General features: G+C 39.2%; 2 protein-coding genes across 3 annotated transcripts in view; both read left to right on the top strand.

The window, feature by feature from the left end:
- Positions 1 to 19536, top strand: part of PLCXD2 (phosphatidylinositol specific phospholipase C X domain containing 2) — a 165382-nt gene extending 145846 nt beyond the window's left edge. Inside the window, exon 5 of the mRNA XM_033211338.1 lies at positions 19422 to 19536. The gene's annotated coding sequence lies outside the window, so the exon portion shown is untranslated. The remainder of the gene's footprint in view (positions 1 to 19421) is intronic.
- Positions 1 to 20905, top strand: part of PHLDB2 (pleckstrin homology like domain family B member 2) — a 195791-nt gene that overhangs the window by 43404 nt on the left and 131482 nt on the right. For both annotated transcript variants that reach the window (XM_033211336.1, XM_033211335.1), the window contains exon 2: positions 19422 to 19536. In XM_033211336.1, the coding sequence (XP_033067227.1) occupies positions 19422 to 19536 (115 nt within the window). The remainder of the gene's footprint in view (positions 1 to 19421; positions 19537 to 20905) is intronic.

Here is a 20905-nt window from a genome sequence, read left to right as displayed (position 1 = left end):
AGAGCCTCATTTCGCCTGCTAACAGTGAGCAAGAAGTTCTGACACAAAGTGTGCTTAAGAGCAGGGCAGTCAGTCACAGGATTATTGCTCTATTTCTTCTCTGTCTGCAGATAACTTGAAACCATCCTCTCTCCTTGCTTTGAAAAGCAATAAAATCCTTAGCCGTACCCTCTGATCTTCCAACCCACTTGCTTGTCAGTTCTTTTCTCTCTGTCTTCTCCCTATAAATAGGTTTTTTTATCTGCCTCATTTGGTAGCTTCGACTGCCAAATCTTACTCCATATGAATGTTCACAGTGGTTTTCATCCTTACTGTATAGGCTTACTCCTCCCAGGAACTCTGGAGGGACTGTTACTGGTGGCCTAAAGCATCCATTGTCCTTTCTTCCTTTCCAACAGAATGGAAGATACCCACCCCTTTCTGGCCAGGTATCTAGTCCTTTCTGACTCAGCCCACATCCTCAATAGCCTGACAGGCCAAGAAGTTCTCTCATAAGTTTTCCCACTGTTGGTTCCAGAGTGAACATGTGACCCAAATCAACTAAAGGTCTCCAGGGGAAACGTTCCCTTATGCTTGAGGGACCTTTCAGGAAGCAAGGCTTTCCTATACCAGAAGTGGAAGTAAAAGCATGTAACCCTGATTGCAGCTGGCAGCTGTGGGAAACTGTCCTTGGAATGAAGCCTGTGTTCAGCAGAACCTAGAGATGAAAAGCATCTGGGTCCATGAACCTGAAGCCCAGCGAATCTATGATGTATAGTTACACGAGCCGATGGTTTTCGACACGGCTTAAGCTAATTTGACAGACTTGTGGCTGTATTCTAACAGACACAAACTTTGTTAGACATTTTGAAGTATGTACTATGTGGAAAGGTAACTGATGATTACCTTTTTTAGTTGTAGATGCATGAATAATTCACTCTGCCTGAGTGTTCTTGAAAAATGTGGAAAAATTATTCCTTATGTATCTACCTATAGACCCTTTACCTTTCTATAATATCTCTTAATGGCCTCGTCTGCTCATGCAAATAACTTAAAATTTAATCTCTACATTTAAAGGATGACTATTTCATGGTAAACTCCTGAGAAGAAGTTTTTGTAGCTTTTAGCATTCTCACTACTTATAGGTAAGAAGACAAAAACACTGAGAAGAGAAAGATTTGCTCAAACCTACAAATTTCCATAATCTAGGTAATTGTCACAAGTGCAAATCACTGTAGGACAGTTGAACAAACATACAAAAGGCTGTGGCCTTGACAAGCTGGATCCAGATTCTTAACTTTGCCAGTACAATTCTACTTTGGTGATATATGGAGATTATTACACTATCAAAAAGAGAGGTCCTTGGGGAGAATGTAAGCTATAAGTTTCAAAATATTCTCATCTTCTTGAAGACAGATGCAGTAGAAAAATCATACTGACCATACTTGCAGTAGAGTAAAAACAAAAAAAATAGCCATTCTATATTGAAAGAACATACAAACCATACTTCCTCTTTTTTTGTGACAGAATTTCCCTCTGTCACCCGGGCTGGGGTGCATAGCACCATATCAGCTCGTGGGAGCCTCTGCCTGATGGATTCAAAAGATTCTCGTGCCTCAGCCTCCTGAGTAGCTGGGATTACAGGCGTGCACCACCATGCCTGGCTAATTTTTGTATTTTTAGTAGAGACAAGATTCTGCCATGTTGGCCAGGGTTGTCTCAAACACCTGGATTCAAGTGATTTGCCCACCTTGGCCTCCCAAAGTGCTGGGATTACCGGTGTGAGCCATCCCACCATGCCTGGCCCGCACTTCCTCTTTTAAATAATCCTTTAAGTGCTGCATCTTTAGGAAGGTTTTTTTTCATTTGAATCTTCTCAATTTTTGGCTCACAAATCTTTATAAGAGAGCTAGAAAAGAAAAGTAAGGTTGAAATAAAATCAACTGGTTGTTCTGTGGTTATTTTAAGAGGTTTAAGAAAGAGTTTTCTATAATTAAATTTGGATTATTTTTATTTTTGTCATTTTTCCTTATTACATGTATTATTAATAATATTATTATTAGGCTGGGCATAGTGGCTTATGCCTGTAATGCCAGCACTTTGAGAGGCTGAGGCTGGAGGATCACCTGAGGTCAGGAGTTCGAGACCCGCCTGGCCAACATGGTGAAACCAAGTCTCTACTTGGTTTACAAAAATTAAAATTAAAAAAAAAAAATTAGCTGGGCATGGTGGCAGGTGTTTGTAGTCTCAACTACTAGGGAGGCTGAGGCAGGAGAACTGCTTGAACCTGAAAGGTGGAGGTTGCAGTGAGCCAAGAGCATGCAACTGCACTCCAGCCTGGGCAACAGAGCAAGACTCTGTCTCAAGAAAAAAAAATTTTAATTCAAATATAATTTTAAATAAGACCTTGAAAATACACCAGTCAAGTAAAATTCCTTCAATAGGGTATTTGCTGGGGGATTTCCAATTATTCAAGGGGATAAAGCTGGCACATTGGTGAGAAGACCACCCACATACTCTTTACATCTAGAAAGTGTAGTTTTCTTAGGTACGTGGGCAATCCTAAACACTTGTGCCAGATTTCCTTTCCTTGCCAAAGCACTGAAGAATCTTGGCAGCTGAACAAAGAATTGAACCCTATATTTTCTATCAGATAAGTAGAGTTCTGGCTAGAAGAAAGCATGATAACAGTAAAACAAAGAGGAAATCCTTAATATCTAACAGTAATGCCACAGTTTTGCTCCATGGCTAGGGTAGGAATGCAGGATCTTTGGCAATTCTGCCAGGGGAGGTGTAGTCATGTGGTGGTGGAATGGGAGTGGGGGTAGGGAGCAGTTTGATCAGCTGAACCAGAGCCGTCTGAGAGAAGGTTCTACGGCTCTCTTCCTCTGGAAGCAGCCTGCCTCTGGGAGGCTGCTTATTATTTAGTATGAGCAGTAAGAGAGAAATTATCACCTCTGGTGATGATGATGATGGAAATGACACGATAATTTAGAAAAAGAAAACGATGATGGCCGACATTTATTGAGTTCTTGCTATGAACTGCAGTTAAACACAAACGCTTTTTGTGCATTAGCTCATTTCACAATGTCCAAGAGAAAAAAGGAAAGGAAAAACAAACAAACAAAACAAAACAGACGTGCCACTAGATCACATTCTTATAATATCTCACCTAAAACAACCTGCAAACTAGTCACTTTAGGCTTGTCCTTTTCAAATTGATCCTCCAACCTATCGAAGTGACTTATTTAAGACAGAAATCTGACCACATCCTTCCTCTAACCTTTTAACCAGTTGTCTGTTGCTTACCAGGCAAAATCCAGGGCCCTTAGTATGGCTTTTAAGGAGAGCCTTTCAGAACGGAGCCCCTACTGCCTCTGCAGCCTAAGCTCTTATCACACCCGACTACCGTCTGGCCAAACCCCACTCTGTTATGACTCGGTTAAGGAAAGACCAAAAACTGAGCAACTTCGTTCAGACTGTTTCTTCCTGGGAAGCTTCATGCTCACCCACTCGTTCAACTGCATTATAAATATGCTACACTGTGAGCTTCTGTGGGTAGAGTCTCAGGGTTTACCAGAGTGCTTGGCACAGTCTAAGTGCTCAGTACGTATTTCTAAATGAACGGCTAAATGAATAAATGAATGAATACATCTCATATAACTAGATGCAAAGTACATAGATATATAGAGCCGATGGAGCTGAGTACCTTTTATAGGGCTTGAGGATGGGGGCAAAATATAGCACTCATTTCTCAACCAAGTTTGAAAACAATGAAAAGATAGACATGGAAGTCTGGCAGGAGATAAAAAAGTCAACTTCATTACTATAAAGCTGAGAAAGGAGGGTATGGCTTAGGTGCAGTGCAACAGAGGACTTCCTAAAGCTGCATTCCAAAATTAGGTAAATTAACCACCATTCACAGTGCACCTCCCCACAGGGGGCTGCCAGACCACAAAGGAGCTCAGCCACTGTAGCTCCTGAGGTCAGCTAGCTCCCAACTACACAGAACCAGTGTAGTTCCCAAATGCTCCCATGGGAAAGTTGCCCCTTCTCTTCTGGGGCAGAGTGAGCCAACTGGGAGAGAAAGGCCAAAAGAGTTATAGCAACTGAAGTCCAACTGCTTTATAAACACAGGGGCAGCTGAAGTTGCCCTGCCCCGGCCCCAATATCCTCCTGTGCACTGATTGATTTGGATGCTGGTAATGCGTCCCACCAGTAACAGGGAAACTGGATCACAGTTACTCCCAGTCTCTCTGTCAATGGATCATCTTTTGATTTCCTCTCTCCAATTTCCCTTGCTCAGGTAATCTATGAACACATATTGAATGACATACTTAATAAACATTTTATCAACATTTTTAAATAGTTTTGACTTCTAAAAGACTGTGGCCAGGCGCGGTGGTTCAAGCCTGTAATCCCAGCACTTTGGGAGATCGAGGTTGGCGGATCACTTGAGACCAGACAGACAACACAGGGAGACCCTGTCCCTACAAAAACTAGCTGGGCGTGGTGGCATGCACTGGTAGTTCCAGTTGCTCAGGAGGTGAATGTGGAAGAATCATTTGAGCCCTGGAGGCAGAGGATGCAGTGAGCCAAGATTGCACCACAGCACTCCAGCCTGGGTGACAGAGTGAGATCTGTCTCAAAAACAAAACAAACAAACAAACAAAAAAGATTATACCTTCCACTTGACTCCATTTAATGAAACCTAGAAAACATCTCTTGAGTCCCTGCCAAATGCCACACACTGTGTAGCATAAATATGAAGACATCACAGTGGTCCTCTGGTATTAGCCAACCAGCCAAACCTACTGAATCTTTTCTCTTAGAGGAAAGGAAATATAGATGTTTGTTAGATCAAAAGGAACACATATAAATGTTTACAATGTTTTTTCTAATTTCCAAATGTTTTTCTGAGTAGCTGAGTGACCGTTCATCCAAGGTTTTAGACATTTCCCTTCTCCTATCGACAGCTTTAACTAGAGCCAACACACTAAAATTCTAAAAAGACATGGAAACCTCTGAAGGGCCACTTATCTTCCCACATCTCTCCCATATTGCCCCATCTCACAAAGGCATGCAATTAGTAAAGAGAAGAACTGGGTGAAAGGGTTGGACGGATTGTTCAAATCCACCACTATGACTGAAAAACAACTCAAACTAGCCAATGGATTGTTTCTCCTCCCTAAAGGAAGGTATCATGCTCACTCAACTCTCCCGTCTGGATTCCTGGTTCTTCCATTATTCTTTTGTTTAAAAAAAAAAAAAATCTTAACATCTGATTTTTTTTTTTTCTTTTTTTTTGAGACGGAGTCTTGCTCTGTTACCAGGCTGGAGTGCAGTGGTGTGATCTCGGCTCACTGCAACCTCTGCCTCCCGGGTTCAAGCGATTCTCCTTCTTCAGCCTTCTGAGTAGCTTAGATTACAGGCACATGCCACCATGCCTAGCTAATTTTTGTAGTTTTAGTAGAGACAGGGGTTTCACGATGTTGGTCAGGCTGGTCTTGAACTCCTGACCTGGTGATCAGCCCACCTCAGCCTCCCAAAGTGCTGGGATTACAGGCATGAGCCACCACACCCGACCAACATCTGATATTTCTAAGAATTCTATTTTGTATATTATTTAACTAGGTTCTAGAAGACTACCCAGTTTTTCACTAGATCCTAAACTCACAATACTTTTTTTAAAATTTCATATCACCTTACATTTTCTTATCACCAAGCTGACAGAACTATTAAAAAAAAAAAAACCATACACACACACACACACTGCAAAACCAGGAATTAGATATGTATCTAATTCCTAAAGATTTAGATTCATAGTCTACTCTCAACTTCAACTTCTTAGCCAAGCCACTAAAGAGAAATGTGTAATTTTGTTTCTCCTATCCACTCACCAACTATATTAAATGATGCATATAAAGCTACTAAAATTTGGAGCAGGCCTCCACGTTCTCTGCATTGTGCCATAAAAACAGCTTCTACTCTTTCCTCCAGCTTCCAGGCCTCTATTGGATTAGTGGCAGAAGCATAAAGTAATTTCTAAAGGTATTTCCATTTTCACTTTGCAATTGCTTGGAAGCATATAGTGCTTAATAAGCAGGGAAACTGAGGCTGGTATTTCTGCTTAGAAAGACACGAGATTGACAAAATTAAAGCAATCTGAAATTATTTTTCTTACAAGCAACATTTTTCTATTAATTTATGAGATATATGGCTTGATAACAGTGATTTTAAAAAAAGAATATATGTAGCTTCATGGGTATGTATAAATCTTTTGTTCTGAAATACCATGAATAAGGAACATGGCAAAAAAAGGCAACACATCCCAGAGTCTAAGCATATTATTGTCAGCAGGACAGGCGGGGGCATCTTAGGGGACTCATATTTACACATTTTATTTTCTAGAAAGAAAGGAAGAAAAGAAAGAAAGAGAGAAAGAAAGAAAGAAAGAAAGAAAAAAAGAAAAGAAAAGAAAAAAGAAAAGAAAAGAAAGGAAAAGAGAAAAGAGAAAAGAAGGAAGAAAGAAAGGCTTGAGTCATAACACTTTTTAAAAATCCCTACCTATACCTAATCAGAATCTACAGGAGATAGGATAAATAAAAGAAAATTGTAGATAATAGAATCATAAATATTTTAGAGACTTCTGCAAATCACTTTGCATATGCATTTTTAAAATGTCAAATGTATTGTTTATACTTATATAATATGTATTAAATATTGAAAAGGATTTAGAAAGAGACTTTTCATGTATTAAAAAAATTCATCATTGGGCTTTGAAGATAATGTTTATTTAATAAAAACATCCAAGTGATTCTTTGCCCACAGCATTTTAAAGTAATGAACAGAAAGTAGGTCTTCCCATGAGCACATTTGTAGGGACAGTAAGCTAGAAGTGGGGAGTTTGCAAAATATTTCTTAGAGTCATCTATTTAAACCCATCTGGAGAAGCAATCAGTAATTCTATAATAAAACACTGGCTCTACAACATACCACTATAATACCCCATGTGGGATCCATTTTTTATAACATACTTACATACATAGTATTGTTCAAGACCAAATTTGAATACATGCTAATTGTTTCACACAAGAAGAGGCAGACAGGGATATCTATCTGTATCTATCTAAACAGATAGATCATATAAATTATAGTCATAGGTATGGGTGATATAGATACGAATGCAGATATAGATACATACCAACTTAAAAATATAAATTTAAGGTGGGAATAGACAAATTAATAAAGATTAATTTCATAAGTAGGATGTTGTACTACCTTCCGACTCTCCTATTATGTTGAATCCAGGGTAAATTATTGGTCAGTCAGACAGATGTCCTAAGCTAGCCTTTCGGGTGAACAAGGCTGTGTCAGAGAGAGTTACTCCCTCCAATCCTGGGATCCAGCAATGGTAAAAATGATCTGCGGTGCTGCTTCCCATGACACTGGCTCATGAGCTTTGCCTTTGACCCTTTAGTGTTAGCTGCAAGCTCTATTCATATCGAACACATCTTGTCTGAGCCCTACAAGAACCACAACCCGGAAAGCCTGCCCAGATACACCCTTGACTGCTGCCAACGACTACCACAACTCTAACCACAATCCAACCCTTTGGTACAGCACCACTTCATACCAAATACAAGTTGATCTACATCTCTTTTTTTCTTTCTACAAGTTAATCTATATCTAATCAGTTTCTTTCCCCTGAATCCAACAATCTTTTCAACTTGACTGCTTCTGTTAATGGCACTGTTTGTTTGTAATGGTATGAAATTTGCAAATATAATGTTCTTATATTTTTATTTAAAAAAAATAAAATAAAATGGTACCAATTAATCAAAGTAAATCTTGTAAGATCACTCCACTCCCATATCCTTCCATCCCCATTCACCAGAGGAAAACAGCATTAATCTTAGTGCTGTTCTTTTCTAACACTTAGGCTTTTTCCTGCTGTTAACAAAAATCAGATGGCATTATATATATATATAGTCATCTGATTTATATACATGTATATATAGCCATCTGATTTATATATATGCATATATATTCATCTGATTTATATATATGTGTGTATATATACACACACATATAGCTTTACAACTTGCTCTTTTCACTTACAACTTATCATTCAGCTAAGTTTATATAGATTTACCTCATTCTCATATTATTTGGTTGTATGAACATATTGTAGTCTACCTAACCATGACCTTCCTGATGGTATTACAGGTTTCAACACTGTGCTATCACAAACAAAGATGCAGTAAATATCTCTGACATATAACTTTAAGTACTCTTGCCCTCATTTCTTTATAAGACAGTTTTTTAGAAGTGGAATTGTTGAATCATAGGGGATCCTTTAAATAAATGCTGCCAAATTATTATGACCAATTTTGGACTTCTCTTTCCTTATCTTAACTTTTTTGTTGGTAGATTCAAACCCAGTCAATCAAAGTCTATGGAAATTTCCTTTGTAATATCATCCTGCCATTTATTCCTGACCTGATATCCCCTTGGCTATATTTTTAAGCCTTTTTTATACCCTAACATTCTTAGACACTGACTTTAGCTTCGGAACTGGTTTTTAGATATCCTTTCTACACATTATTGCCATAGTAATCTTCTCAAACCTTGCCTTATGCATATCACAGCTTTGTAATTTTCCATGAGTCCCTAATGCCTAAAAAATGAACCTTAACTATGCATTCAAGATCCCTCACAATCAGACTACAATCTTTTCTCATCTTGTCCTAAAATTTAAGAGAGAATGAGAGACAGAGACTTACCATGAGCCTCACATTCTTAGGCACTTGCACATGCCTTAAATATTTAATCCTTACATCAGTTTCAGAGTTTTATGATATTTTTATTATATAGAAACTGAGGGATTGGGGAAGAAACTTGCTTCCCATCACACAGCTGTAGCATCTAGAGTTGCAGTTTGTATAGTATATCTGACTGCTAAGGTCGTGTACTTAACTATCACACCATATTTCAACTCGATTTGGTAAATATTTATTCAACATATACTACATGCAAAGTACTTTATTAAGTGCTACAGAGTATTAAGAATGTGAAACGGATGGCACACAATTGACACTTAATAATGGTGCCTGCTTCCTTAGCAGCAGCTCCTTCCAGGTAGCTATACTTTATGCCATGTGACTCTGCCCCTGTCAATAGCTGGTGAAAATAAAGGTAGGCACCTGTTCTCATTGTCGATTGCAGTGTAACAGACACCCCACAACTCAGTGGCTTAAAACAATGACGGTATTTATGCTGCTCCAGCTCTGCAATTTAGCTAAGGCTCAGAGAGAACATCTTGTCTCTGCGTCACTCAGCATCAGCTGGGGACACGAAAAGGACAGGACTAGGAATCATCTGAAACCTTACTCACTTGTCTGGAGGTTGGTGCTTGCTGTCAGCTGGGTCCTCAACAGGGGCTGTCACCAGGAACACCTCACATAGTGACCCCATGTAGTCTTTCCTCTTCCTCATGACTCAGGACCTAGGTTCCAAGGGCTAGCTTCTCTGAAGGGCCAGGAAGAAGGTGTTTGCCTTTTAGAACTTAGCCTTGAAAAGCACATAGCATAGCATCACTTCCACTAGTATTTATAGGCCCATCCAGATCCAAGGGGAGAAATGTAGACCCCACCTCATGATGGAGGGCTGCCAATGTCACATGGTGGGATGAGCCAGTGGGGTCATTTTTGGAATACAATCTGCCACAGCACCTACAGACATGCCAATGACCTTTCAGAGAAAGATAATCCAACAACCAAATTCTTTTTCAAGTGATACGACTTAAGAACAATTGACAGAATAAAACAGCTGCTGGAGAGACTAATCTGGAAGGACAAATTGCAGAAAGAGAAGAAAGTGGCCATGATGAAGCATGTGTTCACTGAAGTTATGAGCCAAACGGAAGTCAGGAATAAGAAGCCCTGATTCACCTTTAAGTCCCCAACAGAGCACAGTGCCAAATGCATGGTACGTGCTCACAGTTGTCATATGAAGAAATTCATGAATGCTGGAAAGAGGGAAAACAAAAGGAAGGGTAAGTTTGGAAAGGGAAGATGAGATTCTACAGAGATACGTTTAAGTTTGAGAATCCAGTTGTAGCTCCTCACTGACGTGTCTAACAAGCAATTAGGGAAGCAGATCTGTAGCTCAGACGAGAGAGCAAGCATTAGGGACAGGGCTTAGGAAGCCATGAACAAGGGAAGCTTTGGCTTTGAATGAGATTACCAAATAATCTTGTATTAGTCCATTTTCACATGCTATAAAGAACAACCGGAGCCTGGGCAATTTATAAAGGAAAAAGATTTGACTCACAGTTCCACATGGCCAAGGAGGCCTCAGGGACTTTACAATCAAGGCAGAAGGTGAAGGGGAAGCAAGGCATGTCTTACATGGCGACAGGAGGTGAGGGGGACCGCCAAACACTTTTAAACCATCAGACCTCATGAAAACTTACTCACTATCAGTAGCACAGCATGAGGGAACCACCCCCGTGATCCAATCACCTCCCACCAGGTCCCTCCCTTGACACACGGAGATGACAATTCGAGATGAGATTTGGGTGGGACACAGAGCCAAACCATATCAAATCTACATTATTCAGGTGGAATAATGAAGTGGTTAACATTATAGGCTTTGAATCTGAGAACCTGGATTTAGTGTCTATAATACCTGCTTCACCACTCACTGTGAGTTTTGTTAGGTTTAGTTGTTTAATATCTCTGTACCTCCGTATCCTGTCATAACATTGTTATAGTAATGAAACTACCTCAGCGGGCTGTGTATGAAGGGGTATAATGCCTGCAAAGTGCTTAGAACACTGTCTGCATAGAGTAAGAAATCAGTGCACATTGGTTATCTAACTGTTATCAGTTTTTTAAAAATATCTAAAGCTTAGGAATGAACAGAGGAAGAGCCAGAGAATACCGGCAGGAAGTTCTTATGCAACCTTGTACAATATTCCTTATAAAAGTTTGAAGTTACATTCATTCCTGAGTTGCCTAACATCAAACAGTTGTTGATCTATTAATAAAGAAGGGGTGGCATGGAGAGGAGTGTGTTCTATATCAATCTCTCTCAAAGTCATGTTCTTTGGAGTGCATAGTAATTTGTGTTGTGCCAAAAAAAAAAAAAAAAGTGTGTGCTGTACTCAAATAAATTTGAGAAATGCTGGATTACACAAAATTAAGTAGATGTTTCCTCAGAGCCTATACTAAATGCATATATTAATATGTCCCATGGCTTGCTAAGGAGGGGCTATAGAATGCATAATTTCCATAAACTCCTCTTAGTTTTTTATGGGATCATTCTGTTAAACTGACATTCTGTGGGACACAATTTCTCAAAGATAATCGAGGTTAGTGTTAAGCTTACTACAGAAGATTGTTTTGGGAAACTTCTTCAAAACACATATTACTGACCCCGGTCGAGCACGGTGGTTCACACCTGTAATTTCAGGACTTTGGAAGGCCAAGGCAGGTAGATAACTTGAAGCCAGGAGTTTGAGACCAGCCTGGTCAACATGGCGAAATCTCGTCTCTACTACAAATACAAAAATTAGCCGGGTGTGGTGATGCACGCCTGTAATCTCAGCTACTTGGGAAGCTGTGGCATGAGAATCACTTGAACCCGGGAGGTGGAGGTCACAGTAAGCTGAGATCATCCCACTGCACTTCAGCCTGGGTGACAGAGGGAGACTCTGTCTCAAAAATAACACCACCACCACCACACATATTACTGAACCTACCAACACAGATTCTGATTCAGAAAGTCTGGAATGAGGTTAAGGTACCTGTACTTTTATTTTTATTTATGTATTTGTTTGCATGTTTGTTTTAGAGACAGGGTCTCGCTATGTTGCCCAGGCTGGTTGCAAACTCCTGGGCTCAAGCAATCTTCCCGCCTTTACCTCCTGAGAAGCTGGGACTGTAAGCACCTGCCACTACTCCTAGCCAGGAACCTGTATGTTTAAAAAGTTCCTCAGTATGCTCTTGCCTCTGGCAACCCAGAAAAGGAATTTGACCCTGCCCATGATCCCTCTTTCCCTTTCCAAGCTGTTCTCAGGAAAGCAGCTCTACAAGAATGATAGCAAATCCAATAATATATCTGGGTTGATTTCCCAGAAATTCATCAAACAAGCACACCATGGAAGTTACTTATATACCTATTATACTTTCAGAACCCTTCAGACAGTCAACGTAGATGAAGGCTAATAATTTGATTACCATAAAAATATAACTAGGAAAAAATAGTTGTAGGCTTTACATATAAAGAAATTTGAACTACAGCCCCATAGAATTAGTGACAATCTGAATTTCCAACGGAACTTTGAGGCTGAGTCAGTTTAGAATATTTTTTAAAACTTGCTTAGAATTAATATCTAACAAAATGAGAATAGTTGTGTTCTTGGTATTACCTGTTTAAAATTTAATGTAAGAATAGACTCTGAGATTTTCTTGAAGCGCAGTTAGTGCTGAGCATATACTGACCTAAGAACAGATATATTTCTAAATCTAATTTAGGAGAACCATTTTGGAAATAAGACAATTTTTCTTGTGAATATTCTATCTAGGAAGAATTCAGCAGAATGAATATTCATCATTTAACATATTCCTATTTTTATAGTCTGCTTCAAAACTTTTATAGTAAAAATAAAAGTATAGCATCACTTCCAGATTTCTCTACACACTCAAGAAATTTTTCATTTTATATGTCTGGCAGGATGAGTTTTGATTGTGGTCACCCTCTTTGTCTCTTCCATTACCCCGGTACTGAGAGGGTGGGAGTGAGGATAAATTAGCCTATGAGAGGCCACCCACAATGAGCTCTTCCAGACTGAAACAAACAAACAAACAAAAACATTAAAGAGTCAGAAAAACAAAATGCAACACATGTTCCTAGATTGGATCCTATAAAGAATATTATTGGGATAATTAACTAACTGGAATGGAGTTTGTGAATTTAATGTTAGTATCAATGACAATTTCCTGATTTTGATTCTCATGTGTTGGTTATCTGAAAAATGCCCTTCTTTGAAGGGTTACACATTATGCAAGAGTGATGGGCTCTCTGTTCACAATTTACCGTCAAGCAGTTCCAGAAAAAAAATGTTCTTTGTGCTATTCTTGCAGCTTTTGACATTTGAAGTTATTTTAAAATTAACATTATCTTTAGCATTTTAAAAAGATAAAGTTGATTTTATGGCCTGTGAGTTTATCATTGATTTTCTCAGGTTCTCTGGGTAAACTGTATCATCTGCAAATAGTTTTATTTCTTCTTTTCCATTTCGTATGAATTGATTTTTTTTTCTTTTTTAATTTGTGTTGGTTATAATCTCTGGAAAAAAAATTCAATAGATGCAGAGAGTAAGCATCCTTACCTTTTTCTACTCTCAGTGGAAATACATCAAGTATTTTCTGATTAAACATAACACTGGGTTTAGGACCGAGATATAGAAAAATATGCATCATCATTTCTTGGCCTTACGGCTAAGATCAAGTGTAGAAAATATGCCTCAATTTCTATTTTCTTGAGTGTTTTTATCAGGCGTAGGCATTGAGTTTTGTTAAAAGCCCCCCCCTTTTTTTTTTTTGCCAAGTGTGGTGGCTCATGCCTGTAATTCCAGCACTTTGGGAGGCTGAGGCAGGAAAATTGCTTGAGACCAGGAGTTTAAGACCAACCTAGGCAACATAGTGAGGCCCCGTTTCTAAAAAATCAAAATAAAAACATTAGCCAGAGAGAGTGGTACATGCCTGTAGTCCTACCTGCTTGGAAGACTGAGGCAGAAGAATGCTTGAGCCCAGGAGGTTGAGGCTGCAGTGAGCTATGACTACATCACTGCATTCCAGTCTGAGTGACAGTGAGACCCTGTCTCCAAAAAAATTTGTTTAATAAAATAAAATTAAAAGAATTTTTAGGCCGGGCGCGGTGGCTCAAGCCTGTAATCCCAGCACTTTGGGAGGCCGAGACGGGCGGATCACGAGGTCAGGAGATCGAGACCATCCTGGCTAACACGGTGAAACCCCGTCTCTACTAAAAATACAAAAACTAGCCGGGCGAGGTGGCAGGCGCCTGTAGTCCCAGCTACTCGGGAGGCTGAGGCAGGAGAATGGCGTAAACCTGAGAGACGGAGCTTGCAGTGAGCTGAGATCCGGCCACTGCACTCCAGTCCGGGCGACAGAGCGAGACTCCGCCTCAAAAAAAAAAAAAAAAAAAAAAAAAGAATTTTTAAAAACTTTTTCCCCATCTGAGGATAATATATGATTATTCTTCTTATATCTATGAATATAGTATTTAAATTAATAGATTTCCTCATATTGAATCATCTTTGCATTCCAGAAATAAATCCTACTTGGTCATGGTATATTTTATTAATATAGTATTGGATTCTATTTTCTAATATTTACTCTAGTATTTTTGCATTGATATTGGATAATTGCTTGTAATCTTATTTACACATTAGAATCATTTTTCTCCATACCATTTTTAGGAGAACAGTTTCCATGAAAGGGAGCTTGGTGATAACAAAAGGGATAAAGAGATAATCTAACACAGAAATAGAGAGACCTGACTTGGGGCCACATAGATTGAGGGGAGGTTGCTGACCCCTCCCTTACTGACCAGGTGACCTTAGAGAAGTTATTCCTCCTCTTCTGCCCTCAATTTTCTTGCCTATCAATTAGAAGAACCTACCTCAAAAGACTGTGTGAGAATAAAATGACAAGATGTCGGTACAGACTTCAGTACAATGCCTGACACAATGTAAGCCCACGCAAACACTGGTATACTGTATTTTATTAGAAAGAATGATTTTTCTTCTACTGCTTCTCACATTATAATAATGTGGCATAAAGACATATGTGGACAGATATCTCATAGTTTCATCAGGAGGCAGATAGTCTCCAATACCGTTTTGTCATGATTACCAGGTCACAGAGGAGTTTAGGCAGCTAATCTAGGGAGCTAGGTTTGTATTTTTTCTCTTCTTTTGTAGTTACTCCATTCCAGACTAGAAGTTTGAATTTATAATTTTATTTAATTAATTTTATTTATTTATTTTTGAGACAGAGTCTCACTCTGTTGCCCAGGCTGCAGTGCAGTGGAGTGATCTTGGTTCACTGCAACCTCTGCCTCCCAGGTTAAAGCGATTCTCCTGCCTCAGCTTCCTGAGTAGCTGGGACTACAGGCGCCCGCCACCATGCCCAGTTAATTTTTAGCTGTATTTTTGGTAGAGATGGGGTTTGAATTTAAACGGTGAACTTTTCATGGTTACTGAGTAGGAGTAGGAGGAGGGGGGAACTGTAAAGGAATGAAAAAGGAAGAGAAAACTTCTTGAACCCCTCCTACATGCCAGGAACTAATTTAGATATATCTGCCGTCATTACGTGAGGAAAGCTGGAAGGTTGCATCAGGGTTATAGAACTCAAGAACCACCTTGACAGGTGAATGGGTATGGGCATTGTCTCTCTATCTAACAGTTGAGATCAACTTTTGTTCTTTTCTTCTCACTCATAACCTCTTCAAATAGAATAAAGAGATGCATTTTCTCTGGGTTAGGCTCTCAGTTACTCTAGCTCTAAGTGCTCTGAACATCAGGAAATCACTCTGTACAGGGTGTCAGCTGGGCTTCTAGGACCCCTGCATGTGGAGGAGTTAAGGAGAGTAATCATTTATCAATACATTTATCCACAACATTTTTATTATGAATGTGTTTATTCGGCAACCCTTTATTAAGACTGCAGAAGTGGAAATGCTGTCTAGACTGATAGACCTAGAGCATTGTAGGAATGTCCTGGAAAAAGAAATTGGCCTGAAGATGTTGGCATTTCTACAGAACCTAGAAAGTCAGAGTTAGAAAGCAAAGCAAAGCTTGTGGGAGACAGCACAGTACATTTATTAAGGAACAGACTCGCACATATCTAGGTCTGCATTTTGTCTTCCTATCTTTCTTACTGTTGACTTTGGACAAGTTCTTTATTTTTCTGAGCTTTAATTGTATTTCTGTAAATTTAGGGAAAAGTACCTTATATATGGGGCTATAGTGAAGGTTAAAGGAGATAATGTAGGTAAAACATTTAGCACAGTGCCTGACTTATAATCGCTCAAATATAATGGCCATTATTATTATCTGGTCTTTAGCAGTGTTCACTTCTTGCCTCTGTCAACAATCTTTTCCTTAGACTATAAGCTTCTACTTCTTTTTCTTTAAAGACTGTTTTTTGGTTCACAGCAAAATTGAGATGAAGGTACAGAGATTTCTCATATACCCCCATCCTCACACAAACATGGCCTCTCTCCTTATTAACATCCCCAAGGGTAGTATGTGTGCTACGACTGGTAAACCGGTGAACTTATATTGATGCATTGCCATCACACAAACTCCATAGTTTACATTAGGGTTCACTCTTGGTATTGTACATTCTATAGGTTTAGACACATATAGAATAACCAATATCCACTATTATAGTATCTTAGAGTATTTTCACTGCCTAAAAATCTTCTGTGAAGCTTCTTTTAAAAAAAAAAAAAAAACAGCTTTTATTGAGATATAATTCACATACCATATAATTCACCTATTTAAAGTTTACAATTCAATGGTTTTTAATATATTCAAAGAGTCATCCATAATCTAATTTTAGAATATTTTCCTCATTCTCAAAAGAAAATCCGCATCCATTAGCAGCACTCTCTATTCCTCTTTCATCTCTTCCCTACATCCACTTCTAGGTAACCACAAATCTATTTTCTGTCTCTATAGATTTACCTATTCTGAACAGTTCATATAAATGTAATCATGTAATATGTGATCTTTTGTGACTAGCTTCTTTCATTTAGCATGTTTTCAAAGTTCATCCATGTTGAAGCATTGTGTCAGTACTTTGTTCCTTTGTATTGCTGAATGATATTCCATCGTGTAGATACATCACACTTTATCCATTCACCTTTTGAAAGACATCTGAGTTGTTTCCATTTTTTGCTATTACAAAAATGACACCATGAACATTTACATACGAGTTTCTGTGAGAACATATGTTTTCATTTCTTTGGGGTACATACATAGGAGTGGAATTTCTGGATTTTATGACAGCCTGTCAGCCTTTAGAGGAACTGGCAGATTGTGAGCCAAAGAGGCATTTTGTGTTTCCACAAACACCCTATGACTGCTCCAGTTTCTCCATTCTCTCCAACACTTGTTACAATCTGTCTTTTTTATTATAGCCATCCTAGTGGGTGTGAAATGGTATCATATTGTGGTATTGATGTGCCTTTCCCAAATGGCTAAAGATGTTCGGTATATCTCCTTTGGAGCAATGTCTAAAATCCTTTGGGTATTTTGATTTTTTTATTAGACAGCATCTCGCTCTGTTGCCCAGGCTGGAGCTCAGTAGCATGATCATAGCTCACTGCAGCTCCTGACTCCTGGGCTCAAGCCATCCTCCTGCCTCAGCCTCCAAGTAGCTGGGAACACAGACACATGGCACCATGCCTGGCTCATTTTTAAAAATCTTTGGTAGAGACAGGATCTCTCTATACTGCCCGAGCTGGTCTCGAAATCCTGGGCTCAAGTGATCCTCCTGCCTCAACCTCACAAAGTGTTGGGATTACAGGAGTGAGCCACCATGCTTTGCCAAGTATTTTGAATTTTAAGAGTTTTACACATACTCTAGCTGCAAGTCCCTTATCAGATATATAATTTACAAACATTTTCTCCTGCTCTGTGGGCTCTCATTTCACTCTTTTGATGGTATTGCTTATAGCACAAAAGTTTTTAAAGCTTCTTTTAAGTATAACTTACGGAAGTTTATATTTCAGCAGTTATCTCCTAAATAATATTCATGCTGGTAGACTTTCAGTGGAAGACTTGGCCTTGTTCTTCATGGACAAAAATGAGGCCCTCAGTATGTAAAAATCCTCTAATTATAACCTTCCTGTCACATAGCTGTTGACCTACATTGGCATCTACCCTTACCTGCTTTCACTACCCATTCTCTTGAAATAAAAAGAGATTATTCTAGTCAATACCAACACTCCAGCTGGGTTCTTGACCTCATCCTCTCTCTATTCTCCCAGGACATTCCTCTGTCACTTAATCTCTCTGTTTCCTAGATCTTTAACATCTCTCTCAGCCTGTGAGGCAGTTTGCCTTGCTCCTTCCCATTTTGGGAAAAAAAAACAAAAACTTGTCTTGATCTGCATCCTCCAACTATACATCTCTAGTCTTGTTCTCTACCCAGCACTTCACTTGGATGCCCTACAGATATATTTCAATTCAACACATCCAGAATTAAATTCCCCTCCTCACTCCACATCCGTTCTACTTCCAGTATTTCCGTTTGTAGATAATGGCACTATCATCCATCACTTACCCAAATCAAAACCTCTCTCCCCTGTACCCACCTTCTAGAATCAATAAATCATGTTGGCTTGATGCGTTTTACCTCCCAGGTATATCATACAGTCTGCATCTCACTATTGTACATAAATGCCTTTAGTTTAGTTTCTTAGCATCTCTCCCCTGAATTATTGTATAGACCTCTAACTTATCTTTCTACCTCCAATTCTGCCACCATTAAGGTTCACTCTCCTTAATATACCAAGAGCAATATAAACGAAACCTGGTATGTTTTAGCATTTGAATAGGAGATGGTGACTGTTACCTCATTAGGTAATGTACATCACTGGTTATGTGACTTTTGATAACTCTCTAATTATTCATCTTCAGTCTCTGGCTCCTCATTTGTTAAATAAAAAATTGACAGCACTTAGTCTTAGAGACATTGTGAGAATCAAGTGGGACAATATTTGGCACACTAGGTGTACAACAAATGGGGGCCCTTACTTACATGACAGTGGGACCAGGTCATCTCCTGGGGCTCCCCTATGTCTACAGAGAATATTAGACATGTCAGCTGTAGGAAGCCAGACTTAAAGTCAGGAACTCTTTGGGAAGCTCTTGAGAACAAAGACACTGGTTTCTTTCCCTATAACTTGGGATTTGTGAAAATTAGAAGAAATAATAAAGACAAAGTACTTAACAGGGTGACGGGTAAATAATAAGCATGGGATGAAAAATAGAAAATAAGCAGCAACATGGCCAAGAAGAAATAACTATGCTAAGAAACTGGTTCCTCTTTTGGTTTAAGCATTGTCCATTACTCATTTGCCAGAATTTGTCTATTGTAGACAAAAGTGTGCTTTTGTTGTTAGTGGTGCTGCTGGTGGTGAAGTTCTGTTGTTTTACAGGGAAGATAGCAGTGAAATAACAGGGTGATCCAAGACGTCTATTTTTCAACTCTAGCAGCAGTTAGTTTCCCCGGATGTTCAACATCTGTGCTCAGCAGATGAAGTTCTATTGACCTTGAGTTTTCAGAGGTCAGTTCAGCTTTCCAATCATGGTACCTCTTTTTTCTTGCTGTGTGCAGGCTGGCACTGATCTCAGTTTATCCTTTGAGATTGAGCAGAAGATCCCAATGGAGGAGGATGATACCCAGAGAGAGGTGCCCAAGGAAGATGGAGTTGGTGATGTGCAACATTTTGGTGAGAACTTTATTGTCAGAGGTTTTCAGTACATATTTACAAGTTCTTACTCCATCATACATATTGAGAATGCGCTGGCATTTTCAAGTAAAAACCCAGGAGTCCAGCAATCACTGGGGAAGAAAGCCTGAGGCTGGCAATTCTTACCCAGAACTTTGGTTACCTGCTTGTTCACAGGTCACCGTATCTTACCTCACTGAAGACATATACTGAGGTTTTATTTAAGCCAGATGCTGAAGGATGGGAAGACCCAAGCAGCTGGTGTGGAGGTCTTTCCCAGTGACTCATCACTCACTCAGAAATCAAAGCCTGCACAAGAAAGGGTGGGACAGGATGCATAGAGAAAGACACCAAGCCTTTAGACTCTAGCAGAGTAGCTGATATTGACATCTCTAAGGAGGGAGGAGGCTCCAACACAACTATTCCCAATTCACAGGGTTTGCGGTTCTGGTTGAAATCTTTGCAAAGCTTTCCCCAGCACTCAAACAGAATAAATAGTGTATATATTCCTCATTATTTTTTATTATGCCTCAGATGATCAAGTAACCAGAGAGCTGAGGGATAAACTTGGTTACCTAGTTTCAGCCAATCTCATTAGTATTTCCTTCTGACCAGCTGACCAGCTCTGTACTGCAAAGTCTTCTTGTGTTAAGGGAGGGTGATTCCAAACCAGATTTAATTTTTCATTTACTCATTGTGCTAAGTTCTAGACACAAGAAGTTAAAATAGAAAAACCAGTGTTAGGGCTCTCCAGAGAAACAGAACCAATAGAACACACACACACACACAGAGAGAGAGAGAGAGAGAGACAAAGAGAGATTTTAAGGAATTATCTTACTCAGTTGCTCTATTATGGGGTTGGTTGAGAATTCTGCAATCGTAGGGAGTGTATATCTTGAGCAGACACGGAAAATAAAACAGAAACATTGCAATATGATGATGTGAAATACTTTGACATCTAACCAAAACCAGTCATGGAGTTGGAGAAAGCTTTTCGGAGAGGGTGATTTCTGAAGCAACTATTGCTCCGTGAATTGTGGTTATGAAGAAAGAGATAAATGAATGTGACTCATGTGAATAACTGCAGGCAGTTTACTGTGACTGGAACGCTCCCTCCTTGCAGGAAGAGGAGGAAGGAAATGGCAAGCTATTAGGTGGGGAAATAACCTGGAGAAACCAGATGACATTTTTTGTTTGTTTGTTTATTTGTTTTCATGCTAATCTGAAGATTCCAGATTTATTTTATCCTAAAGGCTTTGAGAATTCTAAGCATTGGAGTGATGAGATTAGAGTTTTGGTAAAGACCAATTTATGTAATTATTCAACAAATATTTAATAGTGTCTGTCACGTATAAAGTTCTGTTAAAGG

Source organism: Trachypithecus francoisi, unplaced genomic scaffold (genome assembly GCF_009764315.1).
Source record: "Trachypithecus francoisi isolate TF-2019V2 unplaced genomic scaffold, Tfra_2.0 Lachesis_group0, whole genome shotgun sequence".
NCBI lineage: Eukaryota > Metazoa > Chordata > Mammalia > Primates > Cercopithecidae > Trachypithecus > Trachypithecus francoisi.
Note: the sequence above shows the minus strand (reverse complement) of the source record. Positions and strands in the feature narration are given on the sequence as shown.